At 45.0% G+C, this 21,738-nt stretch overlaps 1 protein-coding gene across 1 annotated transcript in view; it reads left to right on the forward strand.

The window, feature by feature from the left end:
- Nucleotides 1-10,333, forward strand: part of LOC140429213 (uncharacterized) — a 156,706-nt gene extending 146,373 nt beyond the window's left edge. The window contains exons 12-13 of the mRNA XM_072515933.1: nucleotides 4,578-4,758; nucleotides 6,393-10,333. Of these exons, the coding sequence (XP_072372034.1) occupies nucleotides 4,578-4,758; nucleotides 6,393-7,898 (1,687 nt within the window). The 3' untranslated portion in view covers nucleotides 7,899-10,333. The remainder of the gene's footprint in view (nucleotides 1-4,577; nucleotides 4,759-6,392) is intronic.
- The last annotated feature ends 11,405 nt before the right edge of the window (nucleotides 10,334-21,738 follow it).

Raw genomic sequence — 21,738 nt, forward strand, 5'->3', positions numbered from 1 at the left:
CCAGTTCCCCCTCGGCCAATGCAGCAGCAACCCTATTCCCCCCCCCCCCCCTTCCCCCTCCACCTGCTAGATCCATATCTAGCCCTTTTGCTCCCCCATAACACTCCTGTAAGTCAGCTGACACCTGCTGACCCCGGCCTCCCACGCCATCCCATTGACCCCCCCCCCCCCCCGTGTGGGAATCCCCCCTCCTCCTCCTCCCCAGCAATCAGTGTGCGCTCCTCCAACCCCCCCCCCCCTCCGTCCTTCCCTAGCGTGGGAAAAAGCCCGTGCTTTCCTGAGCGAGCCCCGCCCCCTCTGGCGCAGCTCCTGTTGCGGCCTTATCCCAATTTTCCCCATCCCCGGGCCTCCCCTCCCTCCAACACCGGCGCCCACATTCTCTCAGTCTCCCCATCAGATCTCTTCCCTCATCCCCATCCATCACCCACCCGTGGAACATTCCTAACGCATAGTTAAAACCCTGTATACAACCGACATCCCCCCCACAACCACAGACCCTCAGTTTGAGTCCAACTTTTCAGCTAGTATAAACGTCCCAGCCTCCTCGGGCGTTTCAAAGTAGTGGTGTTGATCCAGAAATGTGACCCACAATCGCGCTGGCTGCAGCATTCCGAATCTCACCCCCTTCCTATGTAGCACCGCCTTGGCCCGATTAAAACCAGCTCTCTTCTTTGCCACCTCCGTACTCCAGTCCTGATAGATTCGGATCTCCGCATTCTCCCACCTGCTGCTCCGCTCTTTCTTGACCCACCTCAAGACACACACTCTGTCCACGAAACGATGAAACCTCACCACTATCGCCCTTGGTGGCTCGTTGGCAATGGGTATCCTCGCCAGGACCCGATGAGCCCATCTAGCTCCAGGGGACTCGGAGAGGCCTCCGCACCCATCAGCGAATTGAGCATCGTGCTCACATATGCCGCGGCATCGGCCCCCTCCACCCCTTCAGGGAGACCCAGAATCCGAAGATTCTTCCTCCTTGACCTGTTCTCCAGGTCCTCGAATCTTTCCGCCTACCTCTTGTGCAGCGCCTCGTGCGCCTCCATCTTCACCGCCAAGCCCAAGATCTTGTCCTCGTTCTCTGCGGCTTTTTCCCGCACCTTCCGGATCTCCGCCCCGTGGGCTTTCTGGGTCTCCTTTAGCCCCTCGATCGCCGTCAGCAGTGACGCCAGCACCTCTTTCTTCAGCTCCTCCACACAGCGCCTGAGAAACTCCTGCTGCTCCGGCCCCCATGCCGCTCGATCTCCGCCCTCCGCCATCTTGTTTTTTCTCCCTCGCTTCTTTCGCTGCTCCAAAACCGCTTTTTTGACCGCTCCACTTATGGTCCACTCCATATACTATGGAGGGGGGACCTTGCTCACACCATCCCACACGGGAAGTCGTTGAAAAAATTCCGTTGGGGCTCCTCTGGAGAGCCCAAAAGTCAGTTTTAGCGGGAGCCGCCGAAATGTGCGGCTTAGCTCCGCATCGCCGCAACCGAAAGTCTTCGATCCAACACAGTGTTAAAGTCTCCCCCCCATTATCAGGCCCCCACTTCCAAGTCTGAGATCCGACCTAACATACGCCGCATAAAACCCGCATCGTCCCAGTTCAGAGCATACACATTGACCAGTACCACCCTCTCTCCCTGCAACTTACCACTTGCCATTATGTACCTACCGCCATTATCTGCCACAATGCTCGACGCCTCGAATGACGCCTTCTTTCCCACCAAGATCGCCACCCCTCGATTTTTGGCATCTAGCCCCGAGTGAAACACCTGACCTACCCACCCTTTCCTCAGTCTTACCTGGTCTGCCACCTTCAGGTGTGTCTCCTGGAGCATAACCACATCCGCCTTGAGCCCCTTCAGGTGCGCGAACACACGGGCCCACTTAACCGGCCCATTAAGTCCCCTTACATTCCAGGTTATCAGCCGGATCAGGGGGCTACCCGCCCCCCTCCCCCGCCGACTAGCCATGACCCCTCCTCGGCCAGCCACGCGCCCGCACCCCACACCCGGCCTGTTCCCCACAGCGGCATACCCCCGTCTCGACCCCCCCCCCCCCACTCGCTCCAGCTCCTCCTTGACCTTAGCAGCAGCAACTCGATTCTCTTCCCCCCCCCCCCCCCGGGCTAGGACCCATCATTGCTGGTTTACTCCCCCCATTGCACTTCCGCAAGTCAGCTGACTCCTGCTGACCCCGGCTACTCCCGCCTCCCGTTCGACTCTTCCCATTGTGTGGCACACCCTCTTCTCCCGCTTCCCATTGACAGGCTCTCCCCCTCCCCCCTCCGTTCTAAGCGCGGGAAACAATCCTCGCTTCCCTGCCCCGCCCCCCCCCCCCCCAAGTCTTTGGCGCGGGAAAAAAGCCCGCGCTCTCCACCTACCAGGCCCCCCACCAACCAAAACAGTGCCCAGCCCGCCCCATCCACCCTCCCCAACCCGAAAGAGAAAAACACCGAGAAAAAGAAACCCAAAACAATGCAAAGGACCCCCCGAACCAAAAATAGGCATAACATATCCACTGCAGTCCCCAATCGCCCATCCCGACCCTCAGTCTGTGTCCAGCTACTCTGCCTGAATAAAGGCCCACGCCTCCTCCGGAGACTCAAAATAATGGTGCCGGTCCTTGTAGGTAACCCACAGTCGCGCCGGCTGCAACATGCCAAACTTCACCCCCTTCCTGTGCAGCACCGCCTTCGCTCGATTGTACCCAGCCCTCCTCTTCGCCACCTCCGCACTCCAGTCCTGATATATCCGAACCTCCGCGTTCTCCCACCTGCTGCTCCTCTCCTTCTTGGCCCACCTGAGCACACACTCCCGATCGACGAACCGATGGAACCGCACCAGCACCGCCCGCGGAGGCTCGTTAGCCTTGGGCCTCCTCGCCAATATTCTATGGACCCCATCCAGCTCCAGGGACCCCTGGAAGGACCCCGCTCCCATCAGCGAGTTCAACATGGTGACCACATAGGCCCTCACGTCCGGCCCCTCCAGCCCCTCCTGGAGGCCAAGATTTCCGCAGATTCTTCCGCCTCGACCGATTCTCCATCTCCTCGAACCGCTCCTGCCATTTCTTGTGGAGCGCCTCGTGCGCCTCCACCTTTACCGCCAGGCCTAAGATCTCGTCCTCATTGTCAGAGATCTTTTGTCGAGCCTCTCGGATCGCCACCCCCTGGGCCGTCTGTGTCTCCAGCAGCTTATCAATAGAAGCCTTCATCGGCTCTAGCAGGTCCGTTTTAATCTCTCTGAGGCAGCGCTGGATACCCTCCTGTTGCTCCTCCGCCCACTGCCTCCACGCTGCCTGGTCTCCGCCTGCCGCCATTTTGTCCTTCTTCCCTCCCTTCTTCTGGTCCACCACCACCTTTTTTGTCGCCCCGCTCCTAGTTAAAGCCATATACTGACGGGGAGCTATTATTAACTCCTTCCCACACCGGGAAACATCGTAAAAGTGCCCTTGGGGGCCCTGAAAAGAGCCCAAAAGTCCATTTTTGCGGGAGCCGCCGAATGTGCAACTTAGCTCCGCATAGCCGCAACCGGAAGCCTCGAGAGGGAGTCCTTTTGGCAGTGTTCGCTTCACCAATCTACCCCAAAAAGTCTGCGAAAACTCCTGACAAAGATCTGAGAGTCCGTTCCAGACGGGAGCTGCCGAATGCGCGACCTACTCCTCCATGGCCGCCACCGGAAGCCTCGTCCCCGCTTCTTCAATGGCCTTGGTAGATCTCTTCACAGTTGTTCCCTCTGCTGCTAGAATTCACCTTTAATAGAGGCCCTCAAGTCAGCTTGCAGCTTTAAGCTTGCCCTTCCCCCGCCTGCCTGCAGTTACAGCTAAATCCTTTACTGTTTCTGCCGCGTCTGGTAACCAAAAGACATACCATTCCTGGGGGATACTGTCAGGGGAATGTTGCAGTCTTCTTCCCACATCGGGAAATGTCAAACAAATGCCGTGGGGGCCCTGTAAAAGAGGCCAAAACTACGTTCCAAGCGGGAGCTACCGGATATGCGACCTATCTGCATAGCCGCACCCGGAAGTGTCCTGGATCTCTTCTTATAGCCCTTCAACCTTTCTGCACTTCTAATGCACCTTCAATTGACTGCTCAAACCTGCCTTTTTGACTTTGCCTTCAGTTGTTTCCCTATCATCTCTCTGATAGTTGTCCTGTGTCTTTTCTTCCTCTCCCATTTCTATCAAATGCTTTGGGGCATTTGGTTGCAATAAAGTTGGTGTATTGCCCAGCTGTTGGTTTTGTGTTTTGTTGAATATGCATGACAGCTTGAGTTTGAGTTTATTTTATCTTCAGGCTCTCAGTTACAATGAACAATGCTAACTCCCACTTGTCGACCAATCAGCACTTTCTTATACAATCAAATTTCTTTTTTCTCTTGACATTGGTGTTCTTGTAAATTGTCCTGATGAGTGGAAGGTGAAAAGCGTCGACAAAAAAATTGTATTTTTTTCAGCAATATTCAAGTTCTGTACTACACAGCGACCACTAATGTGATTGTTGTATCTTTAGGTATTTGACAGTCCCAAGAGTTTTGTACACTGCATTTGCAATAGACGTTATGAATAAAAATGTACCTTTTTTGTCAGAAATAAGAAAGAGAAAAGAAAAGACAAAGACACAGGACACAGCAGAGACAGAGTTGAGAACAGAGATAATTCAAGCAGCCAGAACCAGGATAAACGTGACAAACGGGATCATTCTACCTCCAAGAAGAAGAAAGACAAGGAGAAAGATGGCAAAATCAAGCTGGACAAAACTGATATCAAGGTGGTATTTAATGAAAAAAATTTGCTGGAAGTAAAGTTGTACCAGAAATCACATTTTAAGTGCAGCTTAAAAATAATTCAAGAAGTACAAGTTGACATTGTAGAAAAAGACTTTTAAAAAGCACATCCACTGGGCAGCATGGTGGCACAGTGGTTTACACTGCCGCCTCACGGCGCCAATGTCCCAGGTTCGATCCTGGCTCTGGGTCACTGTCCGTGTGGAGTTTGCACATTCTCCCCATGTTTGCGTGGGTGTCGCCCCCACAATCCAAAGATGTGCAGGGTAGGTAAATTGACCACACTGAATTGCCCCTTAATTGGAAAATTTTACATAAGTGACTCTTGAGGCAATAAAAAAATGTCAGTTATTCAGCTGGTCTGAGACGTTAACAAATCACTTGCCTATCCATTGGACATTTCTACCTGTACAACTGATGTGAATTTTGGCTTAAGTATGAACTGTTACAATATTGTGAAACACGTTAAACACGTTGCATCTTTAGAATTGCCTTTCACTTTGCCAGAACTTTATAAACATCGTATTGAGAAAGGATTTAGTTTCAGACATTTATACATTAAAAAGGCTCTCTGATTGCTTCAAATTGTGCATTGCAGTTGATAAGTATAATTCTAATACTGTGAAGTAGCAGAAAAAAAGATCATCTTTGATTACAATGTCACCATACCATTTTGTTTTGTTACATTGGGGCCTTTGGATGTATTTTTAACTTCGTTAAATCTGACAAACACCTGGGTTTATTGATAAATTTTCACCATTCACAAACTTGTTTTTAATAGCATGAGTGTGAATAACCAGTTAATTCCCCAATGGGAACAGAATACTGAAATGAGTGACATTCCCAAGACACTGTCATGTTCCTCTCTGATGTTGGCAAGGAGTGTTATTGGTCAATGCATGAGAGCAGACCATCTGCCACACTTCTTGGCTGCAAGTACGGCAATTTGCAAGGAAACTGGGGAGAAAACAATGAAATTGTTTGTATCCTCAAAATTATGAAGCAATGCCTAATCGACCTTGCATACACTTCAACCATTTTAAATTTTGCTTCCATAAAGTGTAAATCAGATTTGACCAACATTGTGCTTGAATGGTGGTGGATCATCAAAATAGGAGCTAAGGTGTTTAAATACTAAGCTACCTACTTGTAACTATGTCAAGTTATGTAGATTCTTGGCCGCTTTTCAATGATTGATCCTTCAGTGAAGTTCTGCTACAAGACCATGCTATGTTCATTTGGGGTTACTGACTTTAAGGAATTTGCCATCATTGCGCAATGATAGGAACTGGTGGGTATAAATGAGTGGCTTATGGAGAGACTCAATGTCATACAGTGTTGTGTTGATGAGCTTTGTTTGCCTCCGTCAACTATTCTAAAGAAATTGCGTTGGAACCATTGGATTTTTACTGCATAGAAGAAGGCCATTCAATCCAACAACAGCAGTGGAAATCCACTAAGTGGGTAGTGAAAGAGCAGTCGAATTAGTCCTTTGAACTTAAAAAAAAGTATGGCCTATATTTAAATAAATATGGTATGATGGCCTGTGCAAATCATAGATTACTATAATCAGTCATGGTTTTTGTGGAGTTTTTAATGGATTTTTATTATTTTTCAGGTCGAAGGAGACTGCAATAATGAAGAAATGTATAATAATGATAAAAAGAAAGAAAACACTGAAACTAGTAGTGAAGTCTTGGTCAATGTTAAAGAAAATGGCGACTATAACATGGTTCATCAAAATACAAAAGAAGACACAGTTCACCAAAATACAAAAGAAGACATAGTTCACCAAAATACAAAAGAAGACATAGTTCACCAAAATACAAAAGAAGACATAGTTCACCAAAATACAAAAGAAGACACAGTTCACCAAAATACAGAAGAAGATACAGTACACCAAAATACAAAAGACATAGTTCAGCAAAATACAGAAGACACAGTTCACCAAAATACAAAAGACGACATAGTTCTCCAAAATACAAAAGACACAGCTCTCCAAAATACAGTAGACACAGTTCCCCAAAATACAGAAGTAGACACAGTTCCCCAAAATACAAAAGAAGACACAGTTCTCCAGAAAACAGAAGACACAGTTCTCCAGAATACAAAAGAAGACACAGTTCTCCAAAATACAAAAGAAGACATAGTTCACCAAAATACAAAAGAAGACTCAGTTCGCCAAAATCCAAAAGACACAGTTCTCCAAAATACAAAAGAAGACACAGTTCACCAGAATACAAAAGAAGACACAGTTCTCCAAAATACAAAAGAAGACACAGTTCCCCAAAATACAAAAGAAGACACAGTTCTCCAGAATACAAAAGAAGACACAGTTCTCCAAAATACAAAAGAAGACACAGTTCTCCAGAATACAAAAGAAGACACAGTTCTCCAAAATACAAAAGAAGACACAGTTCTCCAAAATACAAAAGAAGACACAGTTCTCCAAAATACAAAAGAAGACACAGTTCTCCAAAATACAAAAGAAGACACAGTTCTCCAAAATACAAAAGAAGACACAGTTCTCCAAAATACAAAAGAAGACACAGTTCTCCAAAATACAAAAGAAGACACAGTTCTCCAAAATACAAAAGAAGACACAGTTCTCCAAAATACAAAAGAAGACACAGTTCTCCAAAATACAAAAGAAGACATAGTTCTCCAGAATATAAAAGAAGACATAGTTCTCCAGAATACAGAAGAAGACACAGTTCTCCAGAATACAAAAGACACAGTTCACCAAAATACAAAAGAAGACGTAGTTCTCCAGAATACAGAAGAAGACACTGTTCTCCAAAATACAAAAGACACAGTTCTCCAGGATACAGAAGACACAGTTCTCCAGGATACAGAAGAGACAGTTCTCCAAAATACAAAAGACACAGTTCTTCAAAATACAAAAGAGACAGTTCTTCAAAATACAAAAGAAGACACAGTTCTTCAAAATACAAAAGAAGACATAGTTCACCAAAATACAGAAGAAAAATCTGAAAATACCCCTCTAGTTAGTGCTGAAGAGGAAAATGGAGAAAAAACAGACAACTTATCTACAGATTTAAAAGATACGCAGAACAAGTCTGTATCTTCAGCCGAGGTAGAATGTCCTTCACATTTAACCTAATTACACATCTGTGTGATGTTATCTTTTATGAAATCCCAGAATTGGGCCCCGCTTCGATCTTTAAAAGTTGACAATGGAAGGATTCTGTAATGAAAAACTTGACTGCGTTCGTGAATGAACCAATGAGCATAGAATGAATAGATGGATGGAGGAGCAATGTCACTCAGACTGAAAATGGCAAAGTAGTGCCTTTGTCATAAAAGGATTTGTAAATATATGTACTACTTCAAACTCTCACAAACACACATTTGCCTTCACAGAATGTTGTTAAGCTGTAAGATGTCCTTATATTATTTTGCTAGCATTGTCAGTGAGAGGAGGAAACAGTGTCATATTTCTTCATCTAGAATGTTTTCACTCCAAGTTATAGACTTGGCCATTTGCAGATGTATTGATATAGAGAGATGAAATATAGAAAAATACACAGTTGGATAGAATAAGATTTTATTGCAGAATTCAAGTTTTTCACAAGAAATAAAATTAATAATTCCAATCTCTGAATTTTTCTATCTGTCTCATGTAGCTTTAGCAAACAAATGAAATTGAGCTCTTATGTATATGTATCACAGGAAGGAGGAGGATTGTGATTTGCTGAGTAACAACAGTGGTATCAATACTTTCACTGAAATAGCATTATTCAATTTATTCTGGATGGGTTTTTAATTATTTTAGAAGATTGATTTATTTACTTTGATTAAGATTAAGGACATCACTGTTAAGTTATTGTCTAGCTTACGAGTCACATGAATCAAATCATAGTGTTGCTACGAATCACTTTGTTACTGAAAGCTTTAAACTATGGTCATTATTCATTGTTGTTCTGTCTATGAGCTATCACATACTGGAATCTTACTGATTGCAGATAAATGAATGAGTTTGTGAACAAAGCCACCAAAACTAGACGTGAGGATGTGACTCATTATTAGCTGGGTAGACCAAGCACCTACAGTGACTTTGTGAGTAGGACCGATCAGGAAGATCCCGTATTCAGTGGTCAGTCTGTGCTGTATTACCAGTGAGATGGTAGTTGGGTTTGACAGATGGCCTCTGTGCTGTGGAATAGGAAACAACCAGGACATCTGGTTTTTAATGTCATCAGTGATTCTTGCAAGAAATTGAGCAGATGCGAATGGTACGTGAGGGTAAGATTCAACTTGGTTGCTCGTAAGCCTAAAATTGCTCACAGTCGCTATGGAGGCTCATACATGAGAATTGGCTGCAAGAAGTATCGAGGCTCATGGCTCAAAGTTCTGGATAGCTCTTGGTGTCCAAACCATACCATGTTATGAGCCACCACATTTAAGAAGAGAGATAAAAATTGAACAGGTAAACAAAGTAGTGTAATCTAATTCTACATTTAAATCCATTATATTTAAGAAACCAATAACGTGTTGTAGTATAGCAAGAAAACACTGTTACAACCTCATTCTCAACCTGATTTTTTTTAAAACAAAAGCACTGTAAAGTTGTGGGAAACATTTATATGTAGTTAATAGAACATTTCAGGAAAATATTGCTCGCTCTTCTATTTTATTAATTCTGATATTTTCAGTGGCAGTTGACTGTTTTGGCCTAAAAGGGGAAAAAAGAGATTAAGCTATCTTAATTGTCCTATTTCATGGCCCAGTACAACTCCAAGCTTTGTACTTTGAGGCTATAATTGTCTAGTTCAGAGTAATATGTTGTTCTAAACTATTGCTGGATTTATCTGACTTAGCAGGAATCTGTTAGCATATTTTTCATACATGACTACTTTCCTGCCAAAGAAAATGGAGATTTGAACTCTTATTTCTGAAAATAAAACCTATAATTGAGTCCAAGTACTGTACCATGACATACTGTACCTATCAATACAAGAATTAGTCTTGTTAACTTAACACATTACCATTCATAGTCCAAATGACCGTTTCCTCTCACTTCTACAGAATACCTCAGGGTATGTTATTTCTTAGTTGATCTAACAATACAGAAGTGAAGAATGTCTGTTTTCTTTTGCTAATGGCTCTTGTTTGTTAAATAAGCTCCATTCATTATGCACTGCTTACATTTTGAAAGATGCATTGTGTTAGGAGGGTGAGGTATGTACTGACATTTTGGAATATTTAGCACGTGTAAAGCTCTGACAGTCTGCAAAGATGCTATTTGTATGTTGTATTAAACTGTGAAGTGCAATTTTCTATTAAAAGTTTATAGTACAAGAAGAACCATAATACAAAACCTGCAAATTGGCTAGTTGCTAATTACAGTCTATTTCAGAAAATGCGACTGAATTCATCTTTGTGGCACTAAAGGTTGTTGTGTGATACCCATTTTACAAATAGTCACGGATTGCTGATGTGATTATTTTGTCCAATTGTTCCTTTTTAATTGTTATAAAATTAATAAATATAGTTAAACTATTAATAAAAGGTCAATTGGTTGATTCCCTCTTAAAATATGGTTTAGCCTAATTACTGCTCTGTAATGCCTTTGGAATCATTTTCTCTAATGATATGAATTAAGGGAACACCTTGCAGGCAAAGGGGGAACTAACAAAAACAAAGCATTATTATCTAATGAGTTATTTCTTGAATTGCTTATTTCTGGCCAACCAAAAGTAAGTTTGATTAGAGTTAGCGATGGCTGCAAACTGCAGAGGATATATACACGTGTGTGTGTGTGTGTATTTTTTATATATTACGACCAGGTGAGAAGGAGTTGAAGGGCTCCACATTTTTTCCCTTTCCTCGTTTGCAAAAGAGTTGTTTTTTTTTAAAAATTATTTATATTTGCTAATTCACTGTACTTTAAGCTTCTGAGGCTATGATTATAAAGTACTAGTCAGACAGGTTTTCAGTTTAACAACGTAAGGGGTTACTTAAAACCAACCTGGCTCAAAAATTTAAAAATGCTTCTGCAAACATGCATACGAATAATTGAAAATGACACATGCAAATATGGTGTAGAGATGGGTAAATTGACCAAATTGGAGTTGGAAAAAAGATAAACAAAGTTCAGGGTTTGTAGCTTGCTATCTTGTCCGGCTGCAGATAGCATCTGAAGGCCTTGGTTTCAAAGTTGAGGTGGTTCAAAGTTGTAGCTGGTGTTTTCTTCTCTGGGTGCACTGCTGTAAAATTGAAGTCTTCCTTTAAAACCTCAGTCTGCTGCAGCAATGAAGACACAATCAAGTTTACTAGACAGAGCTCAAGTATTTAGATGGAGAGAGAACAGGAACTTTCCTACACTCAACTGATGATCAGCTGCAAGCATGTTCTTCAAACACACAAAAGCCATGATAAAAGCAAATGTCTGCAGATGCCGGAATCTGAAACAAAAATAGAAACTACTGGACTATCTCAGCAGATCTGACAGCATCTGTGGAGAGAAGGGAGTGAATGTTTTGAGTCTGGGTGACTGTCGAAGCGGAAAAACCATGGCTGCCACGTGACTCTACTCCAAATGCCAATATTTCAAAACTACACTTTCCAATGATAACTTCATTTGCTTGTTTGGAGAGCAATCTTAGAAAAATCATGTTTTTTGTCCAAGCAATTAGCCTTTGAATGGTTCATTGTTGAGTACCGTATCTGCCTTCATAGATATATTTGACAAGGCAGGAAGAGGGTTGTTTACCCAGGAAAGCAATTGTCCGTGTTGAAATTGTCGACTTGTCTTTGAGGAAATAATGTAATTAGATTCCATCTTCCTGTAGATTTGAAATCACCTTAGTCTGTTTCAAAGAAAATCTTTTAAAAAGTCCAATATTTGACTTGGGTATATCCTCATAACTATATATATAATACAGATGCATGTGTGTGTATGTAGATATATATATATTTCCTTGTTTGATTATACCCCTGGCTATAAATCAATCTAATTATTGAGCCAAAAGGAAGGAGAGAGAAGGGAGATGTAAAAGAGTAGTGAGAGAAAAGAGGAAAAAATAGAGGGTTGGGAGTCGACTTGGTTTATTTTTTAATATAATTTTAAATGCCCAATTCTTTTTTTTCCAATTAAGGGGCAATTTAGCATGGCCAATCCACCTACCCTGCACAGCTTTGGGTTGTGGGGGTGAGACCCATTCGGACACAGGGAGAATGTGCAAACTCCACACAAACAGTGACCCGGAGCCGAGATCAAACCCAGGTCCTCGGTGCCGTGAGGCAGCAGTGCTAACTTCGACTTCCATTTATATAATAGCTTTGACATGGAACATATCCCAAGGTAGAAATGTAAGAAGAAAAAATGGAGAAGATATAGGTAATGGTGACATTACAAACAGGAGGGGATTTAATTTCAACAATCCTGATTTCTCCTCTTAAAAACAGAAAGCTGTTTTGATTTGCACCCCCTTCTACAAGAAGTGGGGTATTTTCTAACCCCTCAGTTTTGGTCTGTTTCAATTTTCTGTTAACCCCACTGCAAACTCAAGGTTTTCACACTTTCAAACTGGGAGGAGGGTTACCATGTTGCTTCCTGTGCACCCCTACATTAAAAGAGGAATAGAGAAAAGAATAATTTACAGGGAAAAAGATCACAAAAAAGGAATTATTATTTCAAGTGGAATCCAGAACCAAAGTCCAATGATGTATTCGTTCATGGAGGAGCAGGTTGAGATAGGCACGCAGGGGGCTTCCGGTGACGGTGGGCGGGAGGCAGCCGCAGAATGGAGGGCTCCCATTCGGGAACTGCATTTTCGGGGCTTTAAGCCCGGTCCCAGGGTCCACGGAGACGGCAAAAGCAGGGAGGAGGCACAGTGAAGAAAAATGTCGAGGGTGAGCAACAAAACGGTCATAAAAAAAACAGCTGAAGGTCTGTTGGGGAGTGGAAAGGTCACCAAGGACAATTGAGGCTGGAGCACCAGAGGAGGCCGCATTGCTTACGGCTGAAGAAATAACTAAGGTGATGGCTGCGGAATTCGAAAGGCAGTTTACAAAATACATGGAGACAATGAGGGAGGTTTTGGTGAAGGAGGCGATTTCCCCGGTGACGACGGCGGTGGCGAGCGCAGTAGCGGAGGTGCAGGAGCAAGGGGAGGCGCTGAAGGAAGTGGAGGAGACATTATTGCAGCCACGGTGATCAACATGCCTCGATGGGGAAGGAGATGCGGAAGTTGATGGAGATTAACAAGGATCTGGGAGGAGAAAATGGAAGACCTGGAAAACCGATCCTGGCGACAGAATTTGAGGATTGTGGGGCTGCCCGAAGGAGTTGAAGGACCGAGGCCGACTGAGTATTTTGCCGCGATGCTGGCGAAACTATTGGGGGAGTGGGAGGATCCCTCCCGATACGAGCTGGATCGGGCTCACCGGTCGTGGAGGCCTGTACCAAAGGCGAGTGAGCCGCCAAGGGTAGTGACTCTGTGCTTCCGGAGGTACAGTGTGAAGGAGAAGGTCCTGTGCTGGGCCAAGCAGAAGCGGGTGGTGCAGTGGGCTGGAGCTGGTATCTGTGTATACCAGGACTTTACGGTGGAGCTGGCGAGTAGGCGGGCTGCCTTCAACCGGGTGAAGAGGGCACTGTACATTAGCAAGGTGCAGTGCGGCATTGTATATCCAACGAAGCTGAGGGTGACTTACAAGCTCAGGGACTTTTATTTTGGAACAGCGGAAGCAGCGGAGGAGTTTGCGAAGGCAGAAGGACTGTGGCAGAACTGAGAAATTGAGGAATGGCCATGTGCCAATGTAACCTCATGACTGTATTTTCTTTTTTGTTTCACTGTGTGCGGGTGTATGGACTAAAGGAGCCAATGTTGTATATATTTGGACAAGGGAAGTGATGGGACTTTCACTTGAAATGAGGGCTCTTTGGGGTGTAGGTGGATATGCGGGGTTTGTGTGCTAAAAGGGGATTTCTTGGCTTTCCTAGGGCCGGGCAAGGGGGAAAGAGACCCGGGCGGGGACCTCCACCGGCCAGTGAACGGGAGTGAGGTGGAGGAGGGGCTGCGGCCATCGGAACCTGGCAGAACAGGGTCCGAGTGGTCTAGCCGGGGTGGAAAGTTGGGGGAAGGAACCGAGGTTGGGGGGAGGAGGTTTACAGGAGGCGGTGGACAGGAGCAGTTAGAGAGGGGGGGGGTGGCGGGTGTTTACAACTCTTGGGTATCGTGTACTGTACTCTTTCAGAGGTTGGATGGCGTTGATTGTAGTGGGGCGGGGGGGGGGGGGGGGGGGGGGGGGAGTGGACTCTATCGGTTAATGGTGACCATGGGTGGTCCCGGACTCCTTTTTCTTTTTCTCCTTTGTTTTTTGTTTCCACCGTGGGAGGGTTTGTTTTATTGGATGCATATATTGACAGTTGGGCCGTTGTTTGGGGTGGTGGGAGGATGGGATCGTTATTGTTAAGGGGATTGATTTTTTTATTTGTTACCATTTACTGTCTGTGGGTGGGGTCTAAATTTTGAAGGAAAATGTGAAAATGGAGAATAAAAACATTTTTTAAAAAAAGAGGCACTTCAAGGTGAATCAGCCTTGTAGGCGACGGTACAGAAGTTTCAGAAGAAAGTGTGGTCATGGCCAGGTACGCAATCTGGGTAGAGCCCCTTTTCTGTGAGGCCGTTAGTAGATGGCAGACTGAGTTTGCAGTGCAACAAGACACTATAACTTGTCCCACAAGCCAGGGGTCCATGTTACAATGCCCACCTCTTTACAGTACATTTGAGAAAGGGTGTGTATCCTCTGGGTTGGTTAAATGTCTCAACCATTGTGAATTGAAAAGGATGTGGTGAGTTACACAAGAAGTATATAACGAGACGAATAGGTTGAAAGCATAGGTCTTAGTGGTGCAATATGTTGGAATACTCAAAAGTAGGAATCAGAAGAGTGGAGAGTTTGTGGATGTGGTATATTGCACTGGAGATCGGAGATGTTGTGGGAGGCAAATTAAAGTGTATGAGAGCAGGTGAACAGGACAGAGCAGCATAGATACATACAACAAGGTTTTGGCCCAGCTAAAGTTTGCAAAGATTTGGAGGAAGTGCATGCCAGGACAGTATTCCATGGTAAAATTGATTGGATTGGTAAGAATTGAAGAACCCTTAGAAGTGCCGATGTTGTCGAAGGCTGTAGAAACCTCATGGAGAAAGAATACACCACCATCACAGAATATTGTTTGTGACTTTGGGTAGTCCTGCTGTGGGAGGTATTTTCTTTTTTTAAATAAATTTTGAGTACCCAATTCATTTTTTTCCAATTAAGGGGCAATTTAGTGTGGCCAATCCACCTACTCTGCACATCTTTGGGTTGCGGGGATGAAACCCACAAAGACATGGGGAGAATGTGCAAACTCCACACAGACAGTGACCCGGGGCCGGGATCGAACCCGGGTCTTCAGTGCTGTAGGCAACAGTGCTAATCACCGTGCCGCCCTGTGGGAGGTATTTTCTGTGTAATTCAAACCTGAGATTCCACAGCGGTGGGCATGCTTCCGTGATGTGACAACACAGACAAGCATTGAAGAAGAAAAGGAGATTGGATTTGTGAGTAGTGGGGTCAAAGGTGGGTCTTTTGAGGAGTGGTGGGGTGATTGGTGCTTTCCAGAGGAAATGGAAAGGCAGTATGAAAGATACCGGTGCATCTTTTTGGGGTTTAGCGGAGATAGAGAATTACTCTATTTAGGAACAGAGACAGTTTTGAGAAATATGCTGGTAGATGAAGGAGAAACTGGGAAAGTATCTCTGATTTTACTTAGCTGGTCTTAGTAGACTTGCATTATAAATCGCCATTTATCGTAAGCACTGCCATCATTGAGCCATGAACAATAGATGTATATTTTACACTTGCATTGCTGGAAAGCAAAATGCTGTAGAGGATTTTGCCTTGTGGCATGGTTTCCAAAAAACGGACTGGGTTTTCTTTAACTGAGTTCCATTCTACTTGGGTTGTTGTATCTTGGGTCTAACGATTGATTCATCGTGAAAAGTTGTTCGCGGAAGAATAAGAACATAATAGGGCAGCACGGTAGCACAAGTGGATAGTACTGAGGCTTCACAGCGCTAGGGTCCCAGGTTCGATTCCCCGCTGGGTCCCTGTCTGCGGAGTCTGCATGTTCTCCCCGTGTCTGCGTGGGTTTCCTCAGGGTGCTCCAGTTTCCTCCCACAGTCCAAAGACGTGCAGGTTAGGTGGATTGGCCTGGATAAATTGCCCTTAGTGACCAAAAAGGTTAGGAGGGGTTATGGGGATAGGGTGGAAGTGAGGGCTTAAGTGAGTCGGTGCAGACTCGATGGGCCGAATGGCCTCTGCACTGTATGTTTTTTGTAACGTAAGAACTAGGAGCAGGAGTAGGCCATCTGGCCCTTCGAGCCTGCTCCGCCATTCAATGAGATCATGGCTGATCTTTTGTGGACTCAGCTCCACTTTCCCGCCTGAACAACATAACCCTTTATTCTTCAAAAAACTATCCATCTTTATCTTGAAAACATTTAATGAAGGAGCCTCAACTGCTTCACTGGGCAGGGAATTCCATAGATTCATAACCATTTGGATGAAGAAGTTCCTCCTAAACACAGTCCTAAATCTACTTCCTCTTATTTTGAGGCTATACGCCCTAGTTCTGCTTTCACCCGCCAGTGGAAACAACCTGCCCGTATCTATCCTATCTATCCCCTTCATAATTTTATATGTTTCTATAAGATCCCCCTGCATCCTTCTAAATTCCAACGAGTACAGTCCCAGTCTACTCAACCTCTCCTCGTAATCCAACCCCCTCAACTCTGGGATTAACCTAGTGAATCACCTCTGCACACCCTCCAACTTGAAATGTTCAAATGATCACATCACTTTATACAAAATAAACTACTTCTGGGGAGTTTTATAGATCAAGTAACACAGAAGTACAAAGAAATACATAGAAAAGATATACAACATAGTTATAAGACTGAGACTACGTACAAACTTTTAAAATGCCTGTTAGCTGTTTCTTGATTACGTTTCCTCTTCTGCTGACAGTACTTTTCACCCTGGCCTATGCAGAGCCTCAATGAATAGAGGACTGAAGAATAGTCACAAGATTTGATATTTATATGCAGGATCATTTTGGTGTTGTATAGAAGCACCATCATGAATTTGCTGTCAGATCTTCAAAATTACCCAATATACCTGCCCACAATGATGTGGGCGGCATGGTAGCACAGTGGTTAGCACTGTTGTTTCGCAGCGCCAGGGACCTGGATTCGATTCCCGGCTTGGGTCACTGTCTGTGCAGAGTCTGCATATTCTCCCCGTGTCTGGGTGGGTTTCCTCCGGGTGTTCCAGTTTTCTCCCACAAGTTCCGAAAGATGTGCTTGTAGGTGAATTGGACATTCTGAATTCTCCCTCCGCGTACCCGAACAGACGCTGGAGTGTGGCGACTAGGGAATTTTCACAGTAACTTCATTTGCAGTGTTAATGTAAGTCTACTTGTGACACTAATAAAGATTATTATTATGTCTCATTGAAGGTAGGGATTGGATTGGATTGGATTTGTTTATTGTCACGTGCACCGAGGTACAGCGAAAAGTATTTTTCTGCGAGCAGCTCAACAGATCATTATGTATATGGGAAGAAAAGAGAATAAAAGAAAATACATAATAGGGCAACACAAAGTACACAATGTAACTATATAAGCACCGGCATCGGATGAAGCATACAGAGTGTAGTGTTAATGAGGTCAGTCCATAAGAGGGTCATTTAGGAGTCTGGTAACAGCGGGGAAGAAGCTGTTTTTGAGTCTGTTCGTGCGTGTTCTCAGACTTCCTGCCCGATGGAACAAGTTGGAAGAATGAGTAAGCCAGGTGGGAGCGGACTTTGATTATGCTGTCCGCTTTCCCCAGACAGCGGGGGGTGTAGATGGAGTCAAAGGATGGGAGGCAGGTTTGTGTGATGGACTGGGCTTTGTTCACGACTCTGAAGTTTCTTGCGGTCCTGGGCCGAGCAGTTGCCATACCAGGCTGTGATGCAGCCAGATAGGATGCTTTCTATGGTGCATCTGTAAAAGTTGGTAAGAGTTAATGTGGACATGCCAAATTTCCTTAGTTTCCTGAGGAAGTATAGGCGCTGTTGTGCGTCAACATGGGTGGACCAGGACAGATTTTTAGAGATGTGCACCCCTAGGAATTTGAAACTGCTAACCATCTCCACCTCGGCCCCGTTGATGCTGACAGGGGTGCGTACAGTACTTTGCTTCCTGAAGTCAATGACCAGCTCTTTTAGTTTTGCTGGCATTCAGGGAGAGATTGTTGTCGCTGCACCACTCCACTAGGTTCTCTATCTCCCTCCTGTATTCTGACTCGTCGTTATTCGAGACCCGGCCCACTCTGGTATCGTCAGTAAACTTGTAGATGGAGTTGGAACCAAATTTTGCCACACAGTCTTGTGTGTACAGGGAGTAGAGTAGGGGGCTAAGTACGCAGCCTTGCAGGGTCCCGGTATTGAGGAATTGTGGAGGAGGTGTTGTTCATTCTTACTGATTGTGATCTGTTGGTCAGAAAATTGAGGATCCAGTTGCAGAGTGGGGAGCCAAGTCCTAGGTTTTGGAGCTTTGATATGAGCTTGGCTTGGATTATGGTGTTGAAGGCAGAGCGGCAGTCAATAAATAGGAGTCTGATGTAGGAGTCCTTGTTGTCGAGATGCTCTAGGGCTGAGTGTAAGGCCAGGGAAATGGCATCTGCTGTGGACCGGTTGCGACGGTATGCGAATTGCAGTGGATCAAGGCGTTCTGGGAGTATGGAGGTGATGCGCTTCATGATCAACCTCTCGAAGTACTTCATTATGACTGAAGTCAGGGCCACCGGACGGTAGTCATTGAGCCACGTTGCCTGGTTCTACTTTGGCACTGGTATGATGGTGGTCTTCCTGAAGCAGGTGAGGACCTCAGAGTGGAGTAGGGAGAGGTTAAAGGTGTCCGCGAACACCCCTGCCAGCTGGTCCACACAGGCTCTTGAGTGCATGACCAGTGATCCCATCCGGGCCCGTCGCCTTCCAAGGATTCACTTTCAGGAAGGCCGATCTGACTTTGGAAGCTACGATGGTGGGTATGGGTGAGTTTTGGGCTGCTGGGGCACTCGACAGCAGATTGTTGGTTACCTGCTCGAACCGAACGTAGAATGCATTGAGTTCATCGGGGAGGGGTGCGCTGCTGCTGGAGATATTGCTCAGCTTTACTTTGTAGCCCGTTATGTTGTTTAGTCCTTGCCACAACCGCCGACAGTCTGTGACTAGCTTGGTCTGATATTCTCTCGGCATCTCGGGTGACTTTGCGGAGGTCGTACCTGGATTTCTTGGATAGGTCAGGGTCGCCTGACTTGAACGCCTCATATCTGTCCTTCAGTCGAGAGTCAATCTCGCGATTGAGCCATCGTTTCTGGTTGGGGAACGTGTGTACTGCTTTCTTTGACACGCAGTCGTCATCCCCAAAAGATCCAATTAGCTTAGTTCTGAGAACCAAACTGGAGTGTGTCCAATTGTTAAAAAACCCGGAGAAGGAAACATATTTATTGTTTTGCAGCCATCACCCAGTAGCTAACATTGTACTTGTGGCTTGTAAACCCTCATGGTAGTATAACATGGGACCTGTTGAGCCAGCTCACCATTCACTCTGGTCATGGCTGATTTTACTATCCTGCCTGCTCCCCATATCCCTTAATTGCCTGAGACACCAAAAATCTGTCCATTCCAGCCCTAAAAATGGAGCATCCACAACCTCATGGGATAGAGAATTCCAAAGATTCACAACTCTTGAGTGAAGAAATTTCTAATCTCAGTCCTGAATGATCAATCCTTAATGCTGAGATTGCCAACGTTCTAGATTCCTCAGTCAACAGAAACACCCCTGTGTCTACCCTATCAAACCCCTTTATGTTTCAATTAGATCACCTCATTCTTCTAAACTCCAGAGAATGCAGGCCCAATTTACTCAGCGTCTCATTATATGACAACACTCTCATCCCAGGGACCAACCTAGTGAGGCTTCACTACTGCCCCAATGCAAGTATATCCTTAAATATGGAGACCAAAACTGCACACAATTCTAGGTGTGGTCTCACCAAAACCCTGTACAGTTGTAGCAAGAATCATTCTTGGGCTCCATTTCCCGAGCAATAAAGAAGTGCTGAAAATATGACCCGGAGACATCAAACAGCACCTAGAAGAGTGGGTGAAAAGAGGACTTGGAATCAGTCAGCAACATCTAGAAGAGCTATTGAATCCAGTGTGACATCAAAGGAAAACAGATAACTGATTTTGCTCATTTATCTTCAAACCTTGTGTAATTTATCAGTAATTATAAGATTTTTTTTAGTTGTGAGGCATTTGATAAGATGCCACATCAAAGGTTATTGCAGAAAGTAAAAGCTTATGGTGTTGGGGGTAACAGCACGGATAGGAGATTGGATGGCTGGCAGAAAAAGTGCATAATTTCTTCCCTGATTAGCAGGATATAATGACGTGTCCCATGGGGGTCTGTGCTGGGGTCTCAACCTTTTACAAATTATATCAATGACTTGGATGAGGGGAGTGAAGGCATGGTAGTTAAGTTTGTAGATCACACCAAGAGGTAGGAAAGTATGTTGTGAATAAAATATAAGGAGGTTGCAGACGTGTGTGTGTGTGTGTGTGTGTGTATATATATATATATATATATATATATACACACATACGTCAGCAACAAGGAGATTTACTAGACTTGATACTGGGAATGAGCGGGTTGTCTTGTGAGGAAAGGTTAGACAGATTGGGCTCGTTTCTGTGGGAATTCAGAACAGTGAGAGGCAACTTGATTGAAATATATAAAGTTCTGAATGGTCTTGACAAAGGTGGATGTGGAAAGGATGTTTCCTCTTGTGGATGAGTCCAGAATTAGGGAGCAATGTTTAAAATTAGGGGGTGCCCTTTTAAGGACAGAAAAGGAAAAAAAAACTCTCTTGAGGGTTGTGCGACTTTGGAACTCAACCTCAGAAGGCAGTGGAGGTGGGATTATTGAATATTTGTAAGGCAGAGACAGATAGATTCTTGTTTGGCAAGGGAAATCGAAGGTTATTGAGGTAGATAGGAATGTAGAACTTGAAGCACAAGCAGATCAACCATGATCTTATCAAATGGCGGAGCAGGCACGAGGTGCTGAATGGCCTCCTGTTTCTCGTTCGTATTGACTAGCAGTAGCTAAGGTTTTAAAACATTTTTTTTTTTCAAATTCAGGGGCCACTTTAGCGTGACCAATCCACCTACCCTGCACATCTTTGTGTTGTGGGGTGAGACCCACACAGATAGAGGGAGAATGTGCAAACTCCACACGGACAGTGACCCGGGGCCAGGATTGAACCCAGGTCTTTGGCGCCGTGAGGCTGCAGCGCTAACCACTGCATTGCTCTGCAGCAGTTAAGGTGATTGGGCGTAGCAGTGTTTATTAATTATTGAGGTATTAAATTAAGAAAAGTAAATTGATTAACAATAAAGATGGTGGGGCAGGTGTGTTGTGGCAGCAGAATGTGGGGGGTGCTAGACACTTGTGATCCAGGGCAAACACGTCTATAGCAAGGGTCTACAACTTGAGCTTCATCTCCGAATCATTGAGCTGGAGGCCAAGCTGCAGATACTGCAATGCATCAGGGAGGGGAAATATTACCTGGACACTTTTTTACCAGGATAGAGTCTTCAGATTTGGTTAATAGTCAAGGACAGGAGAGAGTGACTGAGCGAGGTAGGCATGGGGACACAAGGTAGAAGTGGAGGAGCCTCAGACTGTGCATTGGCCAACAGGTTAGGGGTGCTTGCAACCTTTATGAAAGTGGGGCTGCAGGGTGGATGGACGAACTGACCATGGAGCCATTGTACAGGCGGTCAGTCAAATAGGTGAAGAAATTAGGAAAGTAGTGAATATAGGGGGCAGTATAGTC

The sequence above is a fragment of the Scyliorhinus torazame genome, chromosome 9, assembly GCF_047496885.1.
Source record: "Scyliorhinus torazame isolate Kashiwa2021f chromosome 9, sScyTor2.1, whole genome shotgun sequence".
Classification (NCBI taxonomy): Eukaryota; Metazoa; Chordata; class Chondrichthyes; order Carcharhiniformes; family Scyliorhinidae; genus Scyliorhinus; species Scyliorhinus torazame.